At 40.7% G+C, this 13,579-nt stretch overlaps 1 protein-coding gene and 1 pseudogene across 1 annotated transcript; both read left to right on the top strand.

Annotated features, from left to right (window-relative positions):
- Positions 1-6,264: 6,264 nt before the first annotated feature.
- Positions 6,265-6,383, top strand: LOC120604288 (uncharacterized; annotated as a pseudogene).
- A 4,920-nt stretch (positions 6,384-11,303) lies between these two features.
- WFDC11 (WAP four-disulfide core domain 11) lies at positions 11,304-13,227 on the top strand. Its single transcript, XM_039863725.1, has 3 exons — positions 11,304-11,596; positions 12,505-12,673; positions 13,198-13,227. Exons 1-3 carry the CDS (start codon positions 11,439-11,441, stop codon positions 13,225-13,227), a joined length of 357 nt encoding a protein of 118 aa, XP_039719659.1. The 5' UTR covers positions 11,304-11,438.
- The last annotated feature ends 352 nt before the right edge of the window (positions 13,228-13,579 follow it).

The raw sequence follows: 13,579 nt of genomic DNA, 5'->3' as shown, positions 1-13,579 counted from the left end.
TGGTTCATGATGATGCTGATAAGGAGTAGTTGGCACAGGATGGCCATGGGTCTTGCCCACGGTCTCATGGTGAGCCAGTGAGAGTTAACCACTGGATGCAGGCCCCCCCACTACTCTGTGGAATCGCGACTCCTCTGAAATGGTCCTGGGGCTAGATCCAGGGACTAAGTCATGTGTGGCCAATCGGGAAGTGGAGTCAGGTTGAAGAACTCAGGCAGGCAGGCCCTGCTGGAGGCACGTGTGCAGTGTTCTGCTCCAGTCCTGTGTTTCCTGCTGGGCAGCAATGAAGGAGACGTCAGAGGAGGGAATCTGCCTCCATCAGGCCAGAGCCTCTGACCCACCTCAGAAGCACGACAGGGCTCCTGGTGTAGGAGTATCTTCTCCACCTCTATCAGAGCTGCCCTTGGACAGGGGGGACTTAGGAAAGACATCATGACCGACCACCAGCACAGACCTCATCAGAGGGAGGTAGGTGGTAAGGCTGTGCTCCACAGGAGTTCTTGTTTGGTGCTTCCTCAGATGCCTCACTCTCCATGCATCTTCCCAGTGCTTGGCCACGCCCCAGACACCCCAAGAAAGACGATTAAGAGAGGCAGAGCTATCTGCCAGGGCCCACATAGGGAATGGCCTCCCACGGCCCCAAGTTCAGTGCTCCCTACCACATGGGTACACTATGGGTGCCAGGCTGACCTATTCCTCGCCCCCGGCATGAACACCATGGACCATGGGTTATTCTGGAAACAGTTGTTCTTCTCTCTTGAGATAACTGGTGTCCTGACCTGTGTTCCAGAGAGCTCTCTGGACCCAGCCCAAACTCCACCCAGCCCCCTAGAACTCAGAGGCTACACCTCGAATGCTGGGAGGAGTGCGCGCCTGGACATCATTGCATGTTCTGTCTTTATTGGCACAACTGTGTGCCTCCCTATTAAGTAGAGTAAAGGAGCGAAGACCCCTGGAAGACCTTGAATCTCATGGAGGTGGAGGAAGAAGCAAATGTAAATTCTGCCATGACCTGGGTTTCGAAAATGTCAAGTCCCAGCCTGCAGAGGATTTCAATCAGGGCTGGTCTGTTTGTGACCAAACACTTAGTCCCATGGTTGCCATGGCTTTTGAATTATTTTTTCTCTTCTCATGCTCCAGACCTACTCCTACCAAATTCATCCTTTCTATTCCTATTGATCCAGATAATCAGAAGTAGCTTTCTCATACGTATCGACTCAGCAATATACCTTCACTCTCTTACCCCAGGACTAAGTTATCTCCTTGGCTCTCTGAAGAGACTTTGATCACTTGTTATCCCTCAGATTATCAATGCCACTCCATCACACTGATAACGTTATCTTAACTGGTTGTAGGGAACAAAAATAGCAGATATCCCAGGTGCTTTACCACAGGCGTGCAGGACGATGGGAGCTACACCTATAATAGTCCAGAACTTACCACATGGGTGAAATTTCCAGAGATCCAGTGGTCTGGGGCATAGTCCTTCTGAGGCATAAGATAAGTTGCTGCACCTCGTACTGTCCACCATGTAGGAAGACACAATGCTTGCTGGGCCTTTTTGGATTTTGGAATCAATAAATGCCATTTTGGGGTATTCTCTTCTTATCTATTTCTGGGAAGAATGCAAACTCAATGCTAATTCTGAGTGAGACCCAGAAGGAATGAATTCATCTTCAAATGCAGGCTGGCAGCTACTGTGGCTGAAGAAGGAAAACAGAACTATCTTTTAAGAAAACACATCCATCTAGTTTTTTTCTTGTAGTTATTTCTAGCTTCATGCCAACATGTGGCTAGAAAATATGCTTGATATAATTTCAATCTTCTTGAATTTATTGAGGCTTTTTTTGTGGCCTAGTATGTGATCTGTCCTGGAAAACATTTTAAGTGCACTTGAGAAAAATGTGTAATCTGCAGTTTGGGGATGAAATGCTCTGTAAATGTCTATCAAGTCAAATTGGTCTAATGTGGCATGTAAGGCTATTATTTCCTTATTAATTTTCTGTCTGGATGATCTATTTATTTAGGTAAGTGGAGTATTATAATATAGTATAATAATATCATAATATAATACCAATATTATAGTATTACTTGTTAATTTCTGCCTTTATGTTCATTAACATTTGCTTTATAACTTGGGTACTCCTATGTTTGATGCATAGATATTTACAATTGTTATATTCTCTTTTTAGATTGATCCCTTTAAAATTATATACTGTCTTTCTTTGTCTCTTTTTACATTCTCTGTTTTGAAGTCTATTTTGTCTCATGTGAATATTGCTACCCTGGCTTTCTTTTCATCTCTATCTGCATGGAATATCTTTCTCCACCTTTTCACTTTCAGCCTGTGTGGATCTTTTGATCTGAAGTGAGTCTCTTATAAGCAGCATATTGATGGGTCACTTTTTAAAAATCCATTCTGTGGCCCTATATGTCTTTTGATTGGAGCATTTAGTCCATTTATATTTAAGGTAATTATTGATAGGTACGTGCTTATTGCCATTTTGTTAATTGTTTTTGTTCTTTGCTGTTTCTTCTTCTCTTGATCTCTTTTCTTTTGATTTGTTGGTTTTCTTTAGTGTTCTGATTGGATTTTCTTCTATTTATTTTTTTGAGTATTTTTTGCATGGTTTTGGTTTATGGTTACTATGAGGTTCACATATATCCATCTATGTCTGTAACAGTCTATTTTAAGCTGATAGGCATTTACACCTTAACCATTTTGAGTGCACACTTCGATGGCATTAATGCATTCACTGCGTTGTACAATCATCATCGCTATTCATCTCCAAAACTCTTCATTACATAAAAGTGAAAATTTATACCTACTACACAATAACTTCCCATTTCTCCACTTCCCCAGCTCCTGGCAACCACTATTTAACTTTGTGTCTCTGTGACGTTTTTGTTTATTTTTTATTAGTTTCAGATATACAGTACAATGGCTAGACATTTATATAATTTATGAAAGGGTCCCCTCAATTACTCTAGCACCAGCTGGCACTATACACAGCCATTACGATAATATTTACTGTGCTCTACTCTACATCCTCGTGACTGTTTTGTAATTACTAATTTGTACTTCTTCATTCTTTTACTTTTTTGACTCAGCTCCCCAACCCTGCCCACCTCTGACACTCACTGAGATCATCTCTTCTACCCTAAGTTCTTTGAGCATCCTTAAAACTAGTACTTTGAACTCTGCCTCTGATAGGTTGCTTGCCTCTATTTTGTTTAGTTTTTTCTGGAGTTATTCCTGTTGTTTCATTTGCAGCATCTTTCTTTGTTTTCTCATTCCTGTTGCCTCTGTTCATCTCTGTGTATTAGTAAGATTTGTTACATCTCCCAGCCTTGGCCAGGTGGCCTTTTGTAATAGGTGTCCTATGTGTCTCAGTGGTGCCAGGGGCCCCGGGGCCTGTTCCTTGTATGGGTTGTGTGTGTTCTTCTGTTGCAGCTAATCCATGATTGCTATTAGCCCATCAGTGGGTGAGATTGACTCTCAGTGGATGGGACTGACTCTCGGGCTGACTGGTTGTGGGGACTGGCCATGCCTACAGGGCATAACTGCTGTGTGGGGGCTGACCCCACACAGCGGGATTCAGCTCAGCAGGCTCGTGTACCTGTTGAGACCACCCTTTGGGTGTGCCGCATATAAGGCTAGTCAGGTGATGCTCTATCATAGTCTGACACCAGTCTCCGGATGTGTTCGTTCTAGGGCTCCTTGGGAGAGACTCCTGTGTAGGTCAAGGTCAGCCACTGCCTTTAATTATTCAGCCATTGTGAGCTGAGGGCAGTTACCCCCAATATTGGCCCTGGGGCAGCTCAGCAAAAGGACCAACCTCAAGGCCTGAGGCTGTCTGCAAGTTTCCCATAAGTCTCCGCAGCCGTAAGAGCTTTTGGTTTGTATGGGAGTTGGGTGGGGCGGAGACCCAGAGAGTCACAGGGGTAAAGCACGCAGATTTCACACGGCCACTGCAGTGGAGCAAACCGATTCCACCAGGCCAATGCAGATTGCTGTCACGGCTGAGCCTGCGGTCTCCTGCAAAAGTCACAAATCGCAGCAAGACAAGCTGCCATCCGCCTTAGGCCTGCAGACCCCAGAGATCCATCCAAAAAACCATGCAGTCCGGGCTGGCACCAGTGGACCACCACCAAAAGTCTGCCCCATAATGTGTGGGCAGCACAAGCTGAAGGCTGCTGCCAGTCCAGGAAATGTGCAAGGCATGACTGGCTGCCTGGCAACAGGCCCGCTGGGGTAATTTGTGGGTTGGGTAGGGCAGGGTCTCAGGGAGACAGCAGGTCAATCTAATCTCATTGGGCCAGTGAAGCTTAAGAATTGGCTAGCGGTGGGGAGGGGTCAACACAGGCAAGATGGTGCCCATCTGCAGCCTGTCCTGGAGGGGGCCCAACAAAGGAGCAATAGTGGCTATCCCTCTAGTCCTCACTGTAGCGCCACACAACTTGATCCCTGTATATTTCTTGCACCTCTGGAGCTGCTGACCCTCTCCTGGACCCCAGGGCGAGTGTCTGCGAACGAGTGAGTCTGTACGCAAGCCTTTTAAGGGGGACATCTGGGTTTTCAGGTTCCTTCCATCTCACCCAGATGGCCAGAATCCTTACCGATTTTTATAGTCAGATTTTGCAGGAACTCCTCTTCTTGGGACTGGAACCCTGGGCTGAGGAGTCCCTGTGTGACACTAGGGCTTCTTGTTCTTTCAGAGGGCCTTCTGTAGCAGGGCTCTCATTCCTGGTGCTCAACTGCCACACATGGGTGCGGGACCAGCCCACTTGGTGTCTCCACCCCTCCTAACAGTCTCGCTGTAGCTTTTTCTTTATATCCTCAAATGTATGTGTCATGATCAGTTAGGCCACAATGATTCTCCAGGTTGTTTGTTTTATAATTTGGTTGTAATTTTAATGCAGTCATTGAAGGAGGCAAAATCTGCTTTTACCTAGGCTGCCATCTTGACCAGAACTGTCATGTGTCCATGATTTTCACTACTCTAAGTATCCCACAAAAGTGGAATCATATAGCATTTGTCTTTTGTGACTGGCTTATTTCACTAGGCATAATGTCCTCAAGGTTTATCCACATTGTAGCATATTGCAGATTCTCCTTCCTTTTTTAATACTGGATAATATTCTATTGTATGTGTATACGTGTGTGTGTGTGTGTGTGTGTGTGTGTGTGTGTGTAGAATTTTGCTTAGCCATTCATCTGTCAGTGGATACTGGGATTGAGTCCACATTTTATTTCATTTATTTATTTTTGAGTCTATATTTTAGCTGTTGTAAATAATGATGCTATGAACGTGAGTGTACAATTATTTTTTAGTTATTCTTTTTTAAATTATTTAGATATACACACAGAAATGGTACTGCTGGATCATATGGTAATCCTATTTTTAATCTTTTGAGTAACCACCATACCATTTTCCATAGAAGCTCTACCATTTTACATTCATTTCCATAGACATTGAACTTATGTTCAGATAGTTTTCAAATGGTTCTCCAGGTTAATCATTCTATAATTTAGTTGTAATTTTGATATAGTCATGGGAGGAGGTGAGCACAGTGTTCACCTACTCCACCATCTTTACCAGACCTATTTAATTCATTCCCATCAACAACGTACAAGTTTCCAATTTCTCCACATCTTCACCAACAGTTGTTATTTTGTTTTTTTGATAGTAGCCATCCTAATGGGTGTGAGATGGTATCTCATTGAGTGTTGATTTGTATTTCCTAAATAATCAGTAATGTGGAACATGTTTAAATGTGTTTATTGGTCATTTGTATGTCTTCTTTGGAAAAAGGTCCTTGTTCATTTTTAAATCAAGTTGTTTGGGGTTTTGTTGTTGTTGTTGTTATTGTTGAATTTTAGGATTCTCTATGTATTCTGGATGGTAATGCCTTATCAGATATATGATTTGCAAGCATTTTCTCCCATTTTATGAGTTGTCTTTTTACTCTATTGATAAGCATCTTTCGATGCACAAAATTTTTAAATTTTCATAAAGTTTGTCTATTTTTTCTTTTGTTACCTATGCCTTTGATGCCATGTCCAACAAATTATTGCCAAATTCAATGTCATGAAGCTTTTGACTGTTTTATTCTAAGAGTTTTGTAGTTTTAGGTCTTACAGTTGTCTTTAATTCATTTTATTTTAATCTTTGTATACAGTCTTAGGTAATGGTTCAACTTCATTCTTTTGCATATGGATATCCAATTTTCCCAATGCCTTGTGTTGAAAAGACTATTCTTGTCTATGGCCATTTCACCCTGAACAAGCCCAATCCCATCTGATCTCGGAAGCTAAGCAGGGTCGGGCCTGGTTAGTACTTAGATGGGAGACCACCTAGGAAAACCAGGCGCTGTAGGCGTGAAACATAAAAAATAAGGGATTGTAAGCTGACAAGGTCCTTGCAATCTGTGAGGTCAACCAAGGGTTACCTCGCCTATTAAAAAAAGACTGTTCTTTCCCTCATTGAATAGTCTTGGCACTCTTGTTAAAAAAAAATCATTTGATCATGTATGCAAAGGTTTACTTTTGGGCTCTCTATTCTATTCCATTTGCCTGTATGTTTGTCTTTATACATCACACTGTTTTGATTATTGTAGATTTGTGTTGAGTTTTGAAATAAAAAACTGTGAGTCTTCCAGCTTTCTTCTTCATTTTCAAGATTATTTTGGCTATTTGGAGTCCCTGAGATACCATATGATCAGCCATAAGGTACTGTTAGGCTCATGCTAGCAGTGGAGAAGTTAATGTAGAGATGGATGAGGAGTTACAAAAGTCATCACACAAATGTTAGAGAAAAGTAGATACATGGATTTTCTCCCACCCCATAATCACCCGGACTTCCAAGAAATGTGCATTTTGGGGGAGTGGAACCTCCTGCACTGTTATAGTGTTCTGCTTCTACCTATATTACCTGGAGCAACAAACAAACAAACAAACAAACAAACAAAAAAATAAATAGAAAAAAGGAAAGAAAGAAAACGAAAAAGAAGAGAAAAGGAAAAAGAAAGGAAAAGAAAGTACTCCTTTAATAGGAATTCAGTGACAATGTTATGGCCTGGGGCAGAACTCACAGATCTGCCACAACCAGAACTATGATTACGTTCTGAGTCTTTGAAATCTGTTCTGCTCATTACCCACCCCCTGTGCAGGGGCTTCGTGGTTCCCAGAGACCAGGAAGAAGAACCATCAGTCAAACAATTACCAGCACTTTCAACTTGACCATCTTGAGAGGTAGGTGGAGGTCAGAGTCCTGGGGCTGGAGGTGTGAGCCTGTGAACACTTTCATCTGTGGCTTGGTTGGTTGAGTTCCCTATTCAAACCAGGTGCTCGGATCATGCCAACACTATTCTTCTATAGAAAAAATTATTGTTCTTATTGTTCAAATGGGAAAACTGAGACAGAGAAAGATGACATGTATGGACACCATGTCCCTACAAATGTGATACCCCGAGAAGAGCACTTTGTATTGTTTATGTAGTATTTCCACTGACAATGCATAACCTGAGTCTAATTATGAAGAAATTTCAGACAAACCCGAAATAAGGAATGTTGAATTGAAAGGAAAGATGGGCTGTATTTGTATCTTCAAAATTTTCAATGTCATAACAGAGAAAGGACATTATTGGGTGAATTATAAAATGGAATACTGATGGTAGGTTAGATAAAAGTATTAATGTTAAATTTACTGAAGTCGACTGTTTAACTATGGTCATGTAAGACAATGTTCTTTTTATCAATACTCACTGAAGTATTATTCCTAAACAAAGGCCATGATATACAACCCTTGAGAGAGAGAGAGAGAGAGAGAGAGAGAGAGAGAAGATAATTAGGAGAAAATTCTTAAAACAGGTGAATCTGAGCAAATGATATTCAAACGCTCTGTGTACCATTCTTACTCTTGTAACTTCAACATTATTTCCAAATAATAGTATTTAAAAAGTTAAAAGCAACCCATTTAAGGGTTCATGTGCCTTAAATTTTATTTTTCTATTTTATTTTTTTTTCATATACCAAAAATAGAATAAGTTTAGCACTTCTAAAGAGTTTTGCACCTTTTAAAATGTCTCTAAGTAATTGTGCCTGCTTTTGAACATTTGAAGGGATTTCAGCCAATTCATGTAGGTTATCTTTTGCTTGATCAAAAACATTGAAGCAAAAATACTTTGAGGGAAAATTGGTTACTTGCAGGAAAAGAGACAGTTATTCCACTGTGACCATATAATTCATGGTATCCAAACTTCTTTGTCTTTGCTTCTTTTATCTTCCCTTCTGCTTGGCTTAGTAGTGTGAATCACTAGTTTGGGAGTGAAATAGTACTTTTTAAACAGACTTAACCTCCTCCTTCAGAACCCCAAATCTCACTACCAATGAGCTGCCTAGAATAATAGCAAGCATTTATTTTATATACTGTTCCAGATCCTAGACCCTCTCTTATTTTTTCTCCTTCATATTGACCTTCATCTATTATTATGTTATGTATCTTATTTATTGTGTGTCCCGTTTATTCAACTATAAGCTTTATGAAGGTGAAGATTTTTCTCAGCTTTGTTCATTACCATATTCTCAGTGTTTAGAAGAGTGCCTGGGTTATAGTAGTCATTTAATATAAGTATTTGTGAGACAAATAAATATAGGACAGATGAATGAAGGATAGAACCTCACCCACTCACCAGAATTAATTCTAAATAGATTAAATAGTTTTTAAAAAAAGATCACAACTAAGTCAATGAAATTAAATAACTTTCACTCCTCTGGAGATGAAAACAATCTGAGCTTAATAATAATAATAATAGCCAACATTTATTTTGCGCATTCTGTGTGCCAAGTCCCATGCTCAGTGCTTCACATATTTAACATTTGCAATGTGGATACTAATATCACCCCAATGTTACAGATGGGGGGAATCTGAGGCTCTGAGACATTAGATGGTTGGCTAATCATATGTAATAAGCTAAATGTGTTGGGGTTGGGTTTCAAGCCCAGGTCTCTGTGACTCCAGTGCCCAAGATTTTTGTCCTTTGTCCTGTACTATACGAACAGTCTTCATTATTGTATCAAATGGGAGAGAATGTCCCTCTTATGGTGAGACAAAATGTGTATCCTGTTGGCAGAATAAACCAATCTTTGTGGAGAAAAAACTGGCAACAACTGTGTATGGTTTGAAATAGGCAGCATCCTTTACCCAAGACTCCCAGTGTGACAAATCTGTGCTCTGGAGCTAATTATGCATTTAACCAAATTTTAGTTTCAAGAAAGTTCCCAATGACATTTGCCCCCTACCCCAGGAGAGAGAAATCACAAAGTTTCAGGTGTCTTATGATTAACAGGAAAATATTAATGATATGTGTAACTAGTGTGTTGGGAAAATATTCATGGGGAGTTTTACAGGTAATATGTTGAAAGGCTTGTTCTTTGTCTTATTTAAAATTATTCAGAAGAGCTACTTCTTTTCCTGCCTCTGTATGAAAACTTGGGTATAGAACTTGATTTTTCTAAACACTGCCTAGATTTAGAATATATAAAAACGGCTAGGCCCATGCAATAGTCAAAACCCTAAGCCTGAATTCAAATTGTGGGCTTCTCCCACATGTAGAAACTCTGAAGTTGAGGAAGAGAGTGGTCGGTTTCCTCACTCTCTCCTTTCCTCCTGCAGCTGGCTAAGTGCCATTTTGGAGGTGGAGGAGGGAGAAGAGGTAAGGGGGTCCAGATAGCTCTTTTTGGCAGGTAGTATTGTACTTTCGTATATGTGCTTTCTGGGCTTAGTATTGCTTCAAATGAACTCTGTTGTGGGTAGTTTTCTAGGTCCTCTGAGTGTCTCTCCAATCCAACTGATGGAAGGTTCTCTCAACATGGCCGAATCCAGTTCCTTTCTATCTGGTCTATTGCAATTCCTTTCCTAGACCATAGGGATGTGGCCACTCACCTTCTACTTCCTTATCTGAGGTCCCAGGCGGCCTGCTTGGAATAATCTAGCACAAACCCACACTGGGTTTCTTGCATTCTTTGCCCTATCAAATTAGTGCAAGTGGTAGCCTCTTTCTTGTGGCCATAAAGGTCACTTCAGCTGGCCTCTTATTCTTTTGTGTTCTCAGGCATGACTCAGGCATCTACCTACTGTGTCTCTGCAAACCCTTGGGGGCACATACAAAGCTCAACGGGAGGTATCCTGACAGCCTTTCTGGTGACTTGGAATTAAGAGACTTTGCACTAAGAAAGCACCTCATTCTTTAAAGGAAATCTGCTCAAAGATGTCCAGAACATATGTCAAATTCCTGACCATTTTCCACCTTTAAAACAAGTAAAGGTTTTAAGAGTCCCTTAACCACTTTTTAGCCATCTTTCTCTTTCTCTCTCTCTCAAGCTCACTGTAGGGTTTACCCACAGATCTTGGCCAAAACTTTCATTTTAATATCATATTACAAATTTTTAAATAAAAAATCAAGATATGTAACAGCAAGCCTCATGCGATTTCAGTTTTATAAAAACAATTCATATCCATATAGATGCACATTTGAAAGACTAACACTCCAATATAGTGGGATTGCAAGAAATATTTCATTGTCTTCTTTGTATCTTTTTATATTTTGAGAATTTTGTAAGCTGAATTTTAATGATCTTTTAAAAAAATTTATTTATTTAAATTAGTTTCAAATATACAGTACATTGGTTAGACGTCTACATAGTTCATAAAATGATCCCCCCAATTGCTTCCTCCCTCCCCTGGCCCTCTACTTAGCCATCATATTAATGCTAACTGCATTCTTTATGCCATGCTCCCCATCCCCATGACCAACTATCGACTACTAATTTGTACTTCTTTAACCCTTCACCTCATCCTCCCAGCCCCCCAAACCTCTCCCCTCTGTCTATCACCAAACTATCCACTATATTTGTGAGTCTGTTGTTGATTAGTTTGTTCTTGAATGATCTTTTAATCAAGGAAAGACAAAACATTTTAAAAAATTGTTTTTCCTGGCTGTATTGATATATAATAGACAATTCAATGAGGTTGTTTTTTTTTTTCAGTTATAGTTGGCATACAATAACATACCAGTTTCAGTTGTACAACCTAGTGATCAGAGATCCACTAACTTGCAAAGCAGTCACCTCACTAAATCTAGTACCCCGCTTCCCCTTACATATTTATTACATTATTAACCATCTTCTGGGCAACAAATTTTAAAATAATTTTGTTTTTCTACTAAAGGGAGGCCTGAAGCGTGAGATGGAGAGATATTTTTTAGCAAAGCCAATATTCAGCTGAGGTGGAGGGCAAGGAGGAATAATTAGAAGACAAAATGTAAAGAAATTCTCTAAGCAACTTTCTCTTGCTTCACAACTCTATTTGTATCTCTTGATCTCTAGCAGCAACTAGAAAGGGAAAAACATCCTGACAATCTATATTCAGACACATATGGTTGGCATCATGAAGCTCTGGACATCTCTACACATGACATTCCTCTGTATGGCACTACTGTCTGTACTGGGAGGATTTAAGGAAAATCGAGTCCCAGGTGACGAGGCTGGGTTGGGGACAAAAGGTGGGGAGTTGTTGTGCTTGTTCCTGGACAAGTAAAAGGATATTTTGTCTGGCACATCTGATTCAGGACCCACCTTCCCTGGGCCACCTATTGGAGAATTACAATCTTTTTATGCACAGGGATCCAAGAAATTCCCAAGTTGAGGTCCTTTAATGCTTCCTCTTCCAACCTTGAAAGTGGTAATGAGTATCTATTTACTTTTATATACATTCTATAGGTTATAAAGTTATAATATTTCCCCAAGTCAAGCTACTTTGTATGGCGGAGCACCAATACAGAGCTGCTTATCTTCTTATACTCCCAGAAGCTCTGCATCTTAACTATGTGTACTTTGATGAGTACTAAAAGGATATTTCTTAATATATACCCTTAGTTTTAGTGGCAGAATCTTTCAGAATGTGAAAAGATGGAAAAGAGATGAGATGAGTCCCTAGTGGGGCAAAATTGGGGGCCACATGATAAGAAAAAGGAATCAATGGAGAGAGCCAAGAAAATTGAGTGAGAGAGATAAGAATTTAGAGAAGCTGAGTTAATAAAGGCAGGGTCAGCAAAGGGGGATTGGGGAGACGAGAGAAAACCTATTCCTTACTCTTCCTGGTCTAGCTTCCCACACTATGAAATAGGTGTGGTAATGAGGCTAGAGGATATCTCAGGCCCTGAGATCTCCTGTTATATAAATGTAGATTTTATAGAAAGCACATGAAGGCTGGAAGTTCACTGGGTCCTATTTCTAGGATGCTCAAAGAAAACCCAAAGACCTGCAATAAGAGTAGGACCTATGGGAGCAGAGAAGGCAAAGAGATCAGTGAAGATATAATGAGGAGGCTCAGGAAGTGGGGTTTCTTATAAGGCAGATAGATATCTTGGTGGGTACTTGAGGCTCAGATTCTCAGAGGGGCTGTTAAGCTTATGAAGGGCTTCCCTTCCCACGCTTGTCAGCCTCTTCCATCTCATCTCAATTTCAGGGGATGAAAGACTCATTGAGGAGTGCTGGGGAAGTCCAAATATCCGGGACTGTGCCAAGAAGTGTAGTACCACCTTGAAATGTGGAAACATGAATCGCACATGCTGTTGGACCTATTGTGGAAACATCTGTTGGAAACCTATAGTGAGTTGGGAGGTGTGCCCTTGGCCAGGTGTTGTCACTGATTCTCAGCCTCTTCTCAAGTGCTGTTATTCATAAACAGAAGACTGATGTATCCCAAACCCTAGGCACAAAAATAGCAGAAAACAATGTCCCCTAAACCTAGAAAGCAATTCACTAGCAAATAAACCAAGAAATTAGCTTAGGGACACATTGCTTCTTTCATTATATAATCAATGCCTGTGCTGTTCTCATTATATTACACCACAGTTTGCTCTTTTCCTTATTTTTGTCCAGATTACTAACCATTGCCTCCATAGTCGGTACTTTCCATGAGCCCTTTCGGCTCAGCCAGTCCTCAAATCTCTACCTTTCTCTGTTCAATCAACCAGTACCACCACCCCTCACTCAGAAGTGAACAGTTCCCATTGTGACATAAAGTATTCCTGTCTTGTGGTCTGGCAGGATGGGTAATATTAAGCTTGGAAATGAATGAATGTTTCTCAGAGTTTCCCAACCTCTAAGCTTCTAACCTTTCTCTCTTGCAGAAAACCAATGCAAGACATCTAAAACCCTAACCTCTCACCTGGGACACTATTCTCACTGAGGGCTGTACAGGAACAAATCCTTGACAAGTAAACTTATTTACAAACAATAACCTTTGGCTTTTTTTCTACTCCATTCCTCTACCCTTGATTGTCCTTGTAACCCCCAATATTGTCCCCATCCTACAGTGTACATAAGCGTCCAATGCTTCCTTCCCCATCTCATACTTTAGAACAGATAGCTAGTCTCATGGCCTTCACAGAATAGAAGTTTATTTCTCACAAGCCATTTTAACATGGGTAATTGGCAAGCAACCCTCTCATTCAGTTTTTTCAGAGGGCAGGTAGTAAGTTGGTTTCTCACAGGATGTGGGTAAACAATTCT

The sequence above is a fragment of the Pteropus medius genome, unplaced genomic scaffold (assembly GCF_902729225.1).
Source record: "Pteropus medius unplaced genomic scaffold, Ma_sr-lr_union100, whole genome shotgun sequence".
NCBI lineage: Eukaryota > Metazoa > Chordata > Mammalia > Chiroptera > Pteropodidae > Pteropus > Pteropus medius.
The sequence above is the reverse complement of the archived record's forward strand: the minus strand, read 5'-3'. Positions and strand labels throughout refer to the sequence as shown.

Bases quoted from the DNA above. Each gene is read 5' to 3' on its own strand.
- WFDC11 (XM_039863725.1), top strand. From the start codon at position 11,439: ATGGTTGGCATCATGAAGCTCTGGACATCTCTACACATGACATTCCTC. The intron at 11,597-12,504 runs GTAAAAGGATAT...CACGCTTGTCAG, and splicing joins TTGTGCTTGTTCCTGGACAA to CCTCTTCCATCTCATCTCAA. The intron at 12,674-13,197 runs GTGAGTTGGGAG...TCTCTCTTGCAG, and splicing joins ACATCTGTTGGAAACCTATA to AAAACCAATGCAAGACATCT.